Raw genomic sequence first — 14,742 nt, forward strand, 5'->3', positions numbered from 1 at the left:
ATTGTTGTTAAATAATCTTATATGGTCTTTAAGGTGTATTCTCTGATACCCAAGTATTGTACTCTTAGATCAATTTTCGCAAAGGTGCTAAAAAAAACAGAAAAAAAGAGACAAGCGTTGTGTATTAACAAGCCTTTATTTGGAAAAAAAAAACTACTGCTGCTGTCTGAGGCAACCCGTCATATGCTTTCCTTCCTCTGACTCTGTTACCTACTTCGAACAAATGCTTTTTAAACCTTTAGTGACTGTTCATACTGTAAAAAAAATCTTTTTTTATGTGCACCCACAATAAACATCTTTTCATGAAGCAAAAAGACTGAATAATAAGTGATTAAAAACTGTCGCATGGAAATACTATTAACAGGGTCAATTTCTGTGGAAAGGCAGTAATAGATACACTATCTTTATACAATTAATGTAGTTAATATTCTGTACATTCTCATTACTCATGTGTCATACAAAGATTTGATACCTCATTTGATTCTTTCAGCCTGCTCGAAGTACAACTTGGCAATGAGAACTACTTGTAGGTGAGGACAGTTGCATGTTAACTGAATCGGGGCCGTGTGTATTCAGATTAATAGTCATCGATCTTGTACTCATAGTTATAATCCAGGATGGAGTCTGTGAAACCGCCAGGTGTCGAGGACTGCCCCTCCCCTATGGCCCACGAGTCATACCAAGAGGTGGTGGTCTCTGGTGTTGTGGGAATTGTGGTTGTTGTGGGGGGTAACGTTGTTGTTGTTGATCTTAACTTGAGTAATCTCTGCTGCCGGAGGCGACGGATACGAGCTATCCTGAGCCGCCTCTGTCGTTCAGCGCTGACTCGTGAATTTGCTGAATACCCACTGTTGCCATCAACCACGCGTCTGTTACCATTAGACACTGCAGGGTTCTGTACTCTGTTGTCGCTGTAGCTGAGTCGAATCGGCTTGTTGCCATGGAGTGCCATGATCTGCAGAGAAATTAAGAAAGGCTTGATTAAGCCCTAGATCGACCAGTATTTATGGTGTGGTCAGTTCAGGATGGCAGCACCCTACCTGTTTAATACGGTCCCAGTTGGACTTGGCCAGATTGAAGCTGCAGGCGGTGGCTCCTGACTGGTAACCCACCACACAGAGTTTGGTCACAGAGGAGAAGCCCTCAGCTCGAGCCGTCACGCGGTACTCTCCCGGGTTAAGCAGCCGCCAGTAGTCCCCTGATGGTGCTACAATGACAAAGTGAGGACAGTTTATTTGAAGCACAGAGAGAGCTGTATTGTGTGTCAAAGCACCTGAGTTAAAACATGTGAGCTGCAGGAAAGGGAAGAGGAAGTCTTTCACCAAACCTGTAGTGACATCGTGGTTTATCCCCTCTACAGACACAGTGGCATTTACAATGGGGTTCCCCTGCTGATCTTTCACGATGCCTCTGATGCCACGATGCACCTAGAGAGGGAAGTTCAAGTTGCCACGATTGAGTACCAGTTATGTGGACAATCTAAAGTCAGCGTCTGTATTACAGTACAGCAGTCTATATACTGTGTATCACATGCTGTCACACAGCATGAATGCGACTGACCTGCTCCATGAAGATGAGCATCGCTTCTCTGTTCTTCTCCCACTCATACGCCAACTCACTCTGGTGAGGGAACTTATCGCATCCCAGGAATATGGATAGCTCAAAACAGTTGGTGTGCAAATAGCTGAAATCATTCATGCCTAGAGAAGGGAGAACACGCATGCGCATACATAAACCTCAGAGTCTGCACTGCACACATTGACCACCAGGGTGTGTTATAAATACATGCACAAAATTTAATTCCTGCAAAACATAAGAAACCTACTGCCCTCTACTTACTTCCTGTGATTGGCTTCCATTTGGCCCGGTTGACGATGCCGTGCGTCCCTGCAGCCATGTCTCCGTGGCAGGAGCCGTGGTAGTTGTGTGTCATGGTCAGGTGTGTGGAGGCATAGGAGACAGACAGCCACCTAAAGAGGGACTCGTCTGCTATCACCCGTGGCTCATCCTCGGGCTCAGCGTACTGGTAGCCGGCGCTTCTTCCTCTATCATCTTCTTCCTCCTCTCTGGTACCATAACCTTGATTGTGACCTTGGTTGTGGTCGTGGTCGTAGCCTTGGTTTTGGTCATAGCCACGGTCGTAGCCTTGGTTGTGTTCGTAGCCCCGATCGTAGCCTTGGTTGTGCTCGTAGCCCCGATCGTAGCCTTGGTTGTGCTCGTAGCCCCGATCGTAGCCTTGGTTGTGCTCGTAGCCCCGGTCGTAGCCTTGGTTGTGCTCGTAGCCACGGCCGTGGCCCCTCCACTCCTCTTCGGGATCTGTGTATCCTCTTCCTCTCCAGTCTTCCTCTGGCTCCTCTTGGTATCCCCTTCCCCACTCTGTCACATCAAAACCTTCTTCTTCATACCTGCAAGAAATAAGTCCATCTCGTTCAAATATTTAAAATTTAAATTATTTTTAACAGTGAGTGGTTCATGGCGAGCTATTCAGGAGAAAGGAGGAGGAAACAAATGAGAGTTTGGGAAATAAATATGTGTAAAGCAGGGAAACAACAACAAAACGCAGTGGCAAAAGAAGAGAAAAAATCATACTGTCTCTTCTTGCGGCTGTGGGGTTTCTGGCTCTCGGCAGGTTTGTTGAGACGAAAGCTGTCATAAGGGTAGGCTACAATTCTCTCCCCACCCTGGAAGTTTGCACCTAACACAAATGGATAGCTTTTCATCCAGGAGATTATAGCCTTGGTTTCCTCAGCAATCTGGAACAAAAACAGGAAGTCCAATGGGAGCTTAGTAGAACTTCATTTTTGTTTGTGTTTGAGAGGACCACAACCACCTTTGTAAGAGTACAAAGGTCTACTTTATGATTGCTGGTTGAAAGAACAGTACTCTTCTCCTTACCGAGCTGTTGGTGTTAAAGTCATCTGGTATGGGTACGTGGTGATTGGGAGTGAGTTTGGGCACCATGCCCTTTTCTTCAGCGTCCCACAGGATACTATTCAGGTCGGGGAAGTTCTGGAAGATGTCGTGGCCGTCGTTAGTGAAGTGTCCCGTGGTCCATCCACTCAGCTCTGATCCCTGCAGGGGAGAATTTGGACAAGCGATACATGGAGTCAAGTCACTTCAGACCAATGCCACAGCATGATTCACTGGCATTTCCTGTTTGTTTCGCTCTTTTGTTTGCCAGTTAAGTAGAAACTTAAGCTTGTTTAATGACCGTAGTCACTGACCGCTTCAAAAGCTTCCACATGTCCATCAGGGTTGAGCGATGGCACCAGGTGGATGCGTATTCCCTCTACCAGCCGCTGGGCTCTGGGGTTTCTGTCTTTGTACTCTTTACACAAGTACTGCATAAGAAGCAGGATCATCTCCCGACCCACAGCCTCGTTTCCGTGGAGACCTGCCGTGAAGCGAAACTCTGGCTCACCTGCAGAGACAACCGGACAGGATGCTGTAGCTATTTTTAGCTTAAGAACAATCTTGCCGACTTCCACCTGGTGTTTATGTGGTTTCACAGGAATCTCTGTGGTGCGATCGAGGCCCAGCTGTTTAATTTCAACCAATTAGCATTATGCTGTTAAAATTGAACGCATTCCCACCTATTTCGTGCTCTGTCGGGTTACCAGAGATGATCATGGCCATAATATCCAGACCCTTGGAGCTGCGGCCCAGGCTGTAAACGTTGGTAATGTTGGGGCACTCCGCATTCACTGACTTCATAAGCTGAACACATGAGATTATAGAAACAGTCAGTGTGCAAAGTATTGTATGTTATCATATTCACACATTATTTACGAAACAGCTGATGGCTGTTATTCAGACATCATCAGACCTTCTTCACAGATTTGTCACAATAGCTAAACATCCCTGCAGATTTATCTGTGCTACTGAGAAAGCATTGAGCATGAGAAAATGTGGGCGCAGTTCACTATGGACTATGGAAGCGTTAGTGTGAAAAGGTCGCGTTGGCCTCAGGTGGTTGAAATAACAAACTGAGAAGGAATGAGCCCTCTGCAGGACTTTTAATATCAGTTTATATTAAAGTGGACTAAAGCAGACCTCCTGGTTCAATGTTAAATTGTTTCAGGGAGATTATTTTCTTTTTGGCTTTGTGAAAATAGCTGCACATTTACATTGGAATTCAATCAGCCTGCAAACGAGCAGGGTGGGGGCTGAGGATACTCACTGCAACCATCTCTGAGTAGCTGTGATGTTTGAACTTTAAGTAATCTACTGGAGTCACTTCATTTTGCCTGTACTGAACGTCCACTGGATCTGTGAAACACAAAAAGATCAAAAGGTATTAATTATTCTGTGTGTTTTTGTGTGTGTGTGTGTGTGTGTGTGTGTGTGTGTGCATATGTATAAGCGTGTTAATGTGTTTGAGGCTCACTGGGCAGGGGGCAGCCGAGGACCTCCAGCCTCATACACAAAGAGCCGTTCCAGCTCTGAGGGATGATTCGCATGTAGCGGGCCAGCACAGGCTCTGCTAGCTGGTTCATCACCGGAGTGTCCTTATCACTGTTTCCAAAGAACAACTGGGCGAGAGAGAGGAGGGAGAGAGGTGAGTCAGGGAAAGAGGAAGGAGTCATCACACATGGTGCCTGAGGAAATGCATCATTTTGGGGTAAACTCTCACCCAGTCAGCGTATCCGTCGTGGATGGGGGTCCATTCTCTGCTGTCATTGCTGAAAGCCAGGGTGTAGGACATCACGTAGTCATTCCTGAAACGACACAATACGTGGGCAGCATGTTGAACTTAGAAATTTAGAAAAAATACGGTTAGTGTATTCATCTGTGCATTTCTGCCTTACTCGTTCAAGGAGTCTCGCCCTTGTGTTATGACTCCTGTGAACTCCGTCTCCCTGCGAGCATCGATCTCAAACCAGTGGATCGTGTCCTCTGAGTTTGCACACCACGCTCCGCCTCTCATGTTGTCTTCATCATCGGAGCCCTGGGAACCACAGAGACCACATCAACTTTGACTCTGTCACATTTTGAGCTCACACATGTACTTCATCCGCTTATCACACAAGTGGTTTCATTCATACTTGGACATACATCACAGATGCCATGATGAATAAAGGGGTTAAGCAGAAACATTTGTGTGCTGATTTAAATGCTGAGCTGCTAAAAAGATTCTAAGACTATAAAGATTGTGAACATAAACACCCAAAGCAGCTAATGGAAAGGGCAGACTCAGCCATAACAGTATTTTCCAACACGTGGCTGGTAGCTGGTGTTTATTCCAAGGCCTGGCAGTATCTAAGTGATAGCTATACTGCATGAAAGCGTTCACATCACAGCACTCCTGCTCTGAGTGGTGTGTACCTGCATGTTGAGGCGTGCCCTCTGGGGTGCAAAACTGTACTGAGACATAGAGGAGGCTGTAAGCTGGTCAGGCTCGATCTTGTGGGACTCCATCCCCAGGGGAGGACACTCTGCACAGACATACAAAAGAGAAAATCAAATGATATGTTAATTATATAACCAATTCATATGCCATGTTTTCCAGATCTGAACAGAGGCTGACTTACTCTTTGGCTCTTTGAAGACACGTGGTCTGTTCCTGGCCCGCTCCTCTGCCTCCTTCAGCTTCTGCAGTCTCTCTGGCAGAAATCAGAAAAACAGTCTAAATGCCAAATAAATTGTGCTTTTTCTGCTGTATGTTTTCTCTCTCTCTTTCTCTTTCTGCCAAGAAATGATCTAGGAACTCATCTTTATTTTGTCAGTTTTATATGCCAAAAATCCCCCAGGGCTGGAGTGTGGTGAACAAAACCCTTCCAGATATTGTGATTTCCCTCCCAGTCCAAGTGCGATCAAACTCACAGAGTTTACTATTGAAGAAGACTGCTGAATCCCATCCATCATTATTAACTCTCACACGCCGGACATTGTGGCACATTGACACAGGGTAGTTTACTGCTGGTGGTATGGCTGCCAGACGTCTTAGCGGTGAATGTGAAACACGCTCAAGTGGGCAAGCACATGCATCCATTGACACACATCTGCTTTTGGGCCTCTGTGTTAGATGAGTGCCGCAGAAACTTCTCATGTGAGTTAAAAACGCCTTTGCACCTTTAAGCCAGATAGCAGCGGAGCGTCCGCACAGGAAGTGCCCTATTGACACCGGTCCTGACAGTGTTATATATCATCGTCTCCAGGCTCTCCTTAACCGCCAGCTAAACCTGCTACACACAACAAACACGTGGCGAGAGAGAGTCGAATGTGATGTGGATACTTTAGAGCTTGACATTGTGCAACATCCACTGGCTGCTAATTCTTGTTGCATCCTTTCTTTATCACTCACACTCATCCACTGCTCAGCTAACCCCCAACCCCCCCTCATCTCACTCTCTTTGCTTCAGTCTATAGCACATGGAGAGCTTTCTGAACTTTTTTTGAATAATCTCCATTTTGTTTCAGAGCGATGAACTTTGTCCCTGTCGAGCAAGTTAAAGCAAGCACCAAAGGCCCGCCGACATGAGCCCGGTGTTAAGTCACATCTGTGTTCTCTTAGAACAGAAATATGATCCAACACTTGGAGATGTTATCTGTTAGTACTGTTGCACTTAGGTCACAGGCCGCGTGCTTTGCTTTGGCATCTACAGTATGATATGTATTCTGACCAGATTCTGACATGACTGTGCAGAGTGGTGTTATGTAAGATTCACACCTGCGGTTATCTTACCTTTCTCCAGCCTCGCTCGTTCTTTCTCTGCTCTCTCTCTCTCCTTCACCATCCATTTGTCGTCATTCTCGTCTTCTTTCCTTCCTGTTGAAAATCAAGGGTATTTTTTTTATAGAAATAGCTGTAATACGGCAGCCCTGTGTATATGTATATGCATGTATTTTGGGGATTTTGCAAGCCAGTAGGAACCATAAACAGAAAAAAGGTCACAAAGGATCATTTATAAGTCTGGAAAGTTATTTAACCTGACTGCTGTTTATCCCTTTTCCTTGTTGGCAGGAAGTCTCACTGCAGCTTAACTAATGGACCTGATATAAAACATTCAGTATGGATATGTTTCATATATTCATATGTTATGTGTGTGTGTGTGTGTGTGTGTGTGTGTGTGTGTGTGTGTGTGTGTGTGTGTGTGTGGGCACATACTCATTCCGTATTCGTCATAATCATCATACCACGTCCCCTCGTAGGGAGAAGTGGCTGTGGGCTCGTCTGTGTAACAAAAAAAAGTCAGACGACTGGTTCAGTGACAGACACCCGTACATTACAAATGACATTTACCAAGACGACATGCTTTCATAAAGTTTTACAGGTTAGCACAGCCCTGGTTTTCTCAACCACAACAAAGGTTCTTTATTTTGATGCCAATGTGACGCCTACCATGAAATTAAGTTGTTAAATCTTTAATTTACATTTACAAGAATCCTAACAGTTGTGATCTGATGACAAGGCTTCTTTAACTCCACATCAAAACATTGGAAAGTTTTGTTGACCGTGGAACGAAGCAAACACACACTCGTGTTTGAAAAGTAGGGCAGGTTAGCTCACAGGCTCACTATTATACTTCCATTCCCATGTGTTGAATTGCTCATGATTTCTCATCTGCTCCGAGCCTCAAGGCACAGACGGAATGATCATTTCATCTGCGTCACAAGTCTGCAGAGATTTCTTACACGTTAACTCTCCTAATTGAAAATCTGACATATCGATTAATGGATGTGAAGCGAATTTCTAACGTGCTTGAGTGACAACAGTTACCTGGTAGAGTTTCTACTTTGATTTCAGGGCTGACCTCTTCACCATCAGGGAATGGCAGATTCTCTGGCACCTCAACTGCAGGAGAGGAAAACAAAACATAATAAAAAGATGTTAAAGGTCAAACACAGGGAGTTAGAGAAACAGGAGAAAGTGACAGCAAATGCAGGACGGGCGAGTGTGAGGGAATCAGTGGAAATGTAGGGAGAGCAGTGGTACGGTACAGTATGCTGGAAACACAGAGTAATGAGAGAATGTCACTCCGGTCCAGACTAGTGTCACAAAGCCACACGACACAATGTTTCCGATATCTCAGCCTGTGGAAAAAACAAGTTCAGTCACAGTTGACCTCCGGCCGCACGGAGGCTGGAAGAGATAGTGACGTTCATAAAGGTTTTCAGCATGAAGTCTGTAATTAAGATCCTAAAGGATAATTGTTTGAGGTATTTGTTATTTGGCTTTATTTTGAAAAGGGTGGAACAATGTGTTGTCGTTATCAGAGGCCTGAATTCAGAAGATATTGTATTAAATATCAGTAATATACTTTATAAAGGAAAAATATCTAAAAAATCATTTCAGGTATATCATTTTCCATATAATATCAAGACTTAAACACTGAATTTATTAAATAGAATAATTATTATTTGTTTTTTCGACTTGGTTTGGACTAAAGATCACTATTTAAACAATAATATTTAGTTATGGCAACCCCCCAAGCTGTTCTCAACAACAGTGAGTCATGAGGATCTTTAGCTGTGATTCATTACCAACTGATCATTTAACAAAAAACATCACTTAGAGTTTCTTTGAAATCTTGTGAGCTTATTGCACAGTTCCCAGCATGCATTGTATTGGGTGAAAATTCAGACACAGTGGCATTTACAATAAGTTTTGAGAGCCATTTTTTTTCTTATATGTGTAAAATGTTTCTCCCAGTGTCTCAGATGTTTCTCTTCGATCACAATTAAAATGTTATCCACGACAGAGATCCCCGTAAACAACTCCCTGCACCCATTTTAGACACAGATTTCAAACCAGGTGTCACTGATCCACGTTTGGCTGTGGCTGTAAGCAACGCAGTGAAACGAGTCATTATGAGGCAGCTCGATGCATGAAGTGATCCAATATGAAACCGCGAGCAAAAAAATAAATGCAGTTGGAAATTAAGTTAGACGACGCTTGCCAATATAAGAAGCAAATAAATATGTTTTTCTTCTTGTTCTTCCTGTTGGATGTTTGAGCTTCACTGTGCAGAATGATATTATGCAGAGCTTGACATGAGAAGGATGTTTTCACTTTCATCTACTGAAAGTGGAAAGTTTCTCTGCACTCATTGGAAATCTGATCATGAGGGATGAGCCTACGAGCATGATTTGTGACATCACAACTAATTTGGAAGTCATTCCTTGTTCAATTTACGACTTAATATACAATTGTGATGTAGAAACTTGAAGCCTTGAAGTCTGGACCTTTTAATGAGGTAGAAGAAGTAGATGCCTTTTATGGATTTAAATGCGGAAATTAGACTTTTTGCAGACAAAACACATCCGACACACATTATTGCTCCAAGCAGACTATTAGTACTACTACTGTATATATGTCCGAATACATGTCTGCAGGGATTTCTAAATTGGTCTACTTTAAAAAGTAGCAATCTAAAAAACAATGAAAAAGTAAAAAGCAAGGGATTATTATAGTTTCATCTCATCTCATTCATGTTTGACAAAACAAACATCCTCAATCCAAACAGAGCTGAGGGAAGAGTCACACTTACATGTGGCGTCCCAGTAATCGGTGTCATCTTTCCCGGCCTTCCCATCAACCTCAGGGGCGGGGGGTGTTGGGTCCACCTCTTTATAGTAGCTGTCATAGTTATCAGTCACGGGGGCGTATGGTTCTTTGCTGTCTGGCCCATAGTCATCGTAGACGTCAGGTAATGGAGTGGACTGCTCTTTCTCCTCTGGTTTCCAGTAGTCGTCGTATGCATCAGGTGCCAGAGTGGACGGCTCTTTCTCCTCCTCTGGTTTCCAGTAGTCGTCGTATGCATCAGGCGCCGGTGTGGACGGCTCTTTCTCCTCCTCTGGTTTCCAGTAGTCCTCGTAGGCGTCTGTCACTGCAGCAACTGGGTCTTCCTCCTTCGGCTTCCAGTAGTCGTAGGGAAGATCTGTTACCGGAGCCTCGGGCTGAGGCCTGGATGGTGTTGGCTCGGCCTCCCAGTAGTCATCGTCGTCCGGTTTCCAGTAATCATTGTCTGACAGAGAAACAGATGTCTCAGATGTGTAGAGTCAAATATTTTGTATGGTTCCCGAAATTTTACACTTTTAGACTGCTTTTGTTTTTAAATGGGATGTGACATATTGAAATTGTGAAATATGCAAAACGAAAAACAAATAATACTTTCTTAGAAATATGATACAGCATTTGTTATTGGAAGCAGACTGAAGCAAGCATGAATCAAATTTAGAAAGGTTTAGTTGGTTTCTTTTGCATGCACGTGTACCTTTCGAGGACAGGCTTCCAAGAAAAGTATGATTATGACAGCTGAATAGTACTAGTGCTAAAAAGTTGTTGTTTTTTTTATTCTAATTGTTATTTCAATAGAGGTTTTCCTGTAGGTGGGATAATGGTGTTGTGAGGACAGAAGGAAATTGAAGGGATCCATAGTTACTTCATGTACAACTCTAAATTTCCTAAAAGACTGTATACAAACTATAAGGGGAGGGATGGGAGGTCAGACAAAAGGGATGGTTGTGTTTTTTTTCTTTATGCTATAGTGGGATTTTTTTTGGAAGAGCAGAGAGGAGTCTTTTCTTTTATCACCCTACATTTATATTTCGTAGTTCCTTATATATATGGTTCAACTTCAGCATCTTATTTTGTTTTTAATGGAAATGTATAAATGACCAATTTCACTTTTAATTTCCACAGTATTGGCTACTGTGTAAATAACAGAAACAGAGTACTCCACTGATTTAGCATAGCACTCTTACAATAATGTAGCAGCAGAACCAGAGATGTCACCTCTTTAATTCCAACACATTCTTCTTCTTTGTCAAAACATGAAGCCTGTGTTTCTCACAATGCAACCCGACAAATGTAGTAGAGTGTTTTGAAAGACTTACCAACTGGTCTCGGTACCAGCTTCTCTCATAGTAAAGTCCATTCAAGTCATTTTCTGAATGCAATCCAAAAGGAAGGAGCCCATTGATGCTTCGTTTTATGTGTAGGGACTCTTATCATGCTACTGCAGAGGTTTTTGTCTTATTTTGAGCAGTATTAGTGGTTAAAAAGCCGCTTTAATGCGACTCTACCGGATTTCTCCGTTAATAGTTGTTAATAGTGTTACACAAAAAAATAGTTGGGTTGCTTGTTTGATGTGTCACTCACCAACATCAGGATAGGGGTAGTCTGTGTATGGCTCAGTGGGTGGTTCAGTCGGGATCGCTGGAGGCAGAGACACACACAAGGTCAACGACATGCATTCAAGAGCAGGTCACTCAAGTACAGACTTGGCTCTGTGCTCTTTTCTGCCCTCACCTGTCGTCGTTGGTGGTAAAGTGGTGGTCGTCTGCCTGTCCTTCTTCTTTCCCTTCTTGTCAGATTTGGGTTTTTTGGTGGCATTGGGGTCTTTTGGCTCTTTGTTCTTCTTCTTGTCCTTCTTCTTCTTTTTGCCTTCTTCTGGTGCTCTCCTTACCCTGTCCAAAATACCTGGAAGAGATGAGGAGAAGCATGTAGCACTCGTGATCAGAACAAATGTTGATGCATAATTCATCGTCCCTGTCACCAGCCCAAGAAATCTCCTGAACTGAATTTAAAATGAATCCTCTTCAGTTGTTATTTCTACATTTCTTAGCAGGTGAAAATCTGCCATCACATGCCAAATTATTAATTTATGAAAGCACATTCATATTGAGTTCTCAAGTAAAAACTTATGCCACACTTTGTATCATTTCTGAACAGTGTGAGAACAACATTATGCAATGATTTATTTTCGGCGATGTCAAAACGCAACCAAACGCTGCCAAGGAATATCCAGACAGCCAGATCAGTATTTCCTTCTGAGGTCGTCTGAAGTCTTGAGGCATTTTCATGGAAACACTTCCCTCCCTTTCCATTAAGTGTGCTCCATTAACCACATTTCTGTTTTAATGACACAAAATCTGTCCAGATACTCAATAAAAAACATCAGTATCACCTCAGCAACATCTTACTGCCAAAGCATAAACCCATCAGTGAGACTCATTAAAGAGCTAGTGTGTGCTGATTTGTATTGCATTTGAAGCTTAGTTAGAAAGCAGGGAATAGGTTTATTGCTAGTGTGCAACAAGCTTCCATTCCCATTGTGTGGGAATGTAGTACTGGAGTCAGCATTAATCATACAGGGTTACAGGCAGTAAGCAGTGGCAATGAAAGAGGTCAGTGTTGTAAAAATCTGTCTGCAAGATGCTTGACTGTCTTCTACTCGTGTCTGGTGTGAGACAAAGACAAAGAAACAGTCGAACCTGTTTCTTCTCTGCTGTGGAGAAGTTGTAGTAGTTGCGAGGTGAGCAACTGGACTTTCTCATGCCTGATGGAGCTGTCAGAGACTGAACCAATGTGTGTTTATGTCTGTGTTTGCTCTTCCATGTCGTGTTGGACCTCAAACCAAACCTGAACAGCTTATATGTATTGTCTGTGTAGCATATTTGTATTTTTTTTAAAGTTCAAATTGGATTTCGTTTTCACTCACCTGGCCGTGCAGCCTCCTCTGTGTCTCTCTTATCCGTGTTGCTGCTCCCCAGTGGGTCCTCTACGAGTCCCTGCTCACTTTCTGGGTCATCCATGGACCCATCTCGCAGCAGATCCCCTGCCTGCTTCTCCCCTTCAGTCTGCTGGAGAGAAACAATCCCCCCAGCGCTCTCCACTCCTCTGGGAATCAGCAGGCAGCACAGGACCAGCAGAGCCCCAGACACAACCACAGTCTGGCTTTTCATACCTGCTGCTCTTCCAAACTGCAGAATCCTTTGGTCTGGAGTTTTCTACTCTTCGATCTCAGCCGTCCAATGCTCAGTCCAACTTCGCTCACCAGAAGAATTATTTTTCACCCTTTCCACCCCTGTGTCCTTGCAATGTGATCCACACTTTTACTCCAGCAGGGAAATTTCTGGAGCTCCACACATACCCACAGTCACAGGCGTCCACCAGGCTCAGACTGGGCTAGACTGAGATGGAGTGGGAGGGGGGTTGGGATATGCAGGGAGGGAAGGGAGGTGGGTTATAGACACACACACACACACACACACACACAGGGAGAGAGATACAGCGCAAAGCAGCAATCCAGTCAAATGAATAGACTGGGTTCCTAATTGCCCCGCAGCTACGGTCAGCTGAAACAACAGCGCAAAGGCCAGAGGATCCACTTCACCTGACGAGTCAGAACAGGTGCAAGGCTCAGACAGGCGACAGGCGGGGGAGGAGGATGAGGGAAGGCAGGTGAGGCCTCAGACTACAGGGTTTGCACCTCCTGGGTTAGAGAAATAAGCAAGCTCCTTTTTTTTATTTTTTACATCTGCAGCTCCTGTTGAATTACTCACCGGAGAGCTTTCACCCTGCAGACTCCCCACAGAGCAGATCAGCAGGAGAGAGGAGCGACTCCAGAGACAGTGAATTCCACAACAGGAGGAGGAGGAGGAGGAGGGGGAGGAAGAGGAGGAAGGGGCAAAAAGGGGAGGACAGGGATTTTGTGTGTGTTAACAAAACACCACTAATCATCAGAGAGAGGAATTCAAAGAAAATGAATACAGGCAGGAGTAGAACATAAATCATTTTTCAGTCCAGGACTTGTTTTGGTTGGGAATGGATCTTTGCTGAGTGTTGCTCTGTCATTCTTCCCTCGCGGTGTTGCGTAGCTCGCTTTCTTTTTCTGGGGGAAAAGTTATGATCAGCGATGGAGGCGCACACACACAGAAACAGGAGAATTGTGAATTGAGCAGATGACAGAATGATAACCTTTTAAGATTTGGTGTTTCCTTTAGCATCCTTCCTCTTCCTCCTCTTTCTCCTCCTCCTCCGTCCACTGTTCGGAGAAACTGTCATGGCCTTCAAGTGCTGGACCCGTCGTAAACCACCAGTCTAGTCAATGTCTATGACCTCAGCTGAAGTTTGTGCCTCACCTGTTAAAGCTAAGCAAATCTTCAGACGAGCCAGACACACAGAGGAACAAACACACACACACACACACACACACACACGCACACACACACACACACACACACGCGTGCGCGCGCACACACACACACACACACGCACACACCTGCTAAAACAATTCAGTTCATACGCTCTCAGTTTGTGAAGACACTGGAACAGATTGCAATAAGGCATGGAAGGTTTGCTTTTAAGAAAACTGCATTGCAACAAGTAATCAGAACTATGGAGGATATGACTGAGGCTGTGAAGAATGCAGCTGATAATTGAGACTACAGTAAGGTCAAGGAGAGGCCTTTTCAACTGGCAAGGATACAGATACACACACACACTGGGGAGCAAGCTGGGAAAATGCTTTCTCTTTTTTTTTCACCCAAGCTATTTCACAATACAGACAGAAATCTGAAGGGGCAATGATTTAAGTAATAAAAGCCAAATGAAGGCTCACTTGCTCAATATAGTAAGATTGCAGTAAGGAATTCAGGAATTTACTTCCATACTTGTTACTTGTTCTGGTATGTGACCAATGTTAGCGTTAACTGCAGTATGTTGGCAGGAAGTGCTGTTTGTGTTTTCTGAACAGCAACAAAAGTGGCAAAAGTGGCAATTATGAGACAACAGTAAATGCTAAAAATATAATGTAAAAGTAGCACAAAAAAGACAACTGATACAGCCAAGGGGGTCATCCCTATGTTCCCCTAAATGGTCCTATGTTCCCCGGTTGCATAAGCCTCTACCTCGGCTGATTTCATTTAGAATTTTTTGTTAGGGTTATGGGTTAAGGTGAGGGTCAGGGTTAGGGGTTAGTGGTAGGGTCAACATAGGCCTATATGCCCAGGAAT

The 14,742-nt window shown here is 44.0% G+C and overlaps 1 protein-coding gene across 1 annotated transcript; it reads right to left on the bottom strand.

Moving 5' to 3' along the window:
* Nucleotides 1-115: 115 nt before the first annotated feature.
* On the bottom strand, nucleotides 116-13,468 carry aebp1b (AE binding protein 1b). Its single transcript, XM_083912226.1, has 22 exons — nucleotides 12,447-13,468; nucleotides 11,255-11,425; nucleotides 11,105-11,161; nucleotides 9,492-9,968; nucleotides 7,721-7,795; nucleotides 7,109-7,174; nucleotides 6,686-6,769; nucleotides 5,532-5,603; nucleotides 5,326-5,435; nucleotides 4,809-4,948; nucleotides 4,634-4,718; nucleotides 4,388-4,532; nucleotides 4,181-4,269; nucleotides 3,594-3,717; nucleotides 3,225-3,421; nucleotides 2,896-3,072; nucleotides 2,590-2,753; nucleotides 1,840-2,405; nucleotides 1,561-1,700; nucleotides 1,328-1,427; nucleotides 1,041-1,207; nucleotides 116-955 (listed from the first exon to the last, which is right to left on the bottom strand). The coding sequence occupies exons 1-22, from the start codon at nucleotides 12,688-12,690 to the stop codon at nucleotides 578-580; spliced, it is 3,828 nt and encodes a 1,275-aa protein (XP_083768352.1). The 5' UTR covers nucleotides 12,691-13,468; the 3' UTR covers nucleotides 116-577.
* Between the last annotated feature and the right edge of the window lie 1,274 nt (nucleotides 13,469-14,742).

This window comes from Echiichthys vipera, assembly GCF_963691815.1.
Source record: "Echiichthys vipera genome assembly, chromosome: 4".
Classification (NCBI taxonomy): domain Eukaryota; kingdom Metazoa; phylum Chordata; class Actinopteri; order Perciformes; family Trachinidae; genus Echiichthys; species Echiichthys vipera.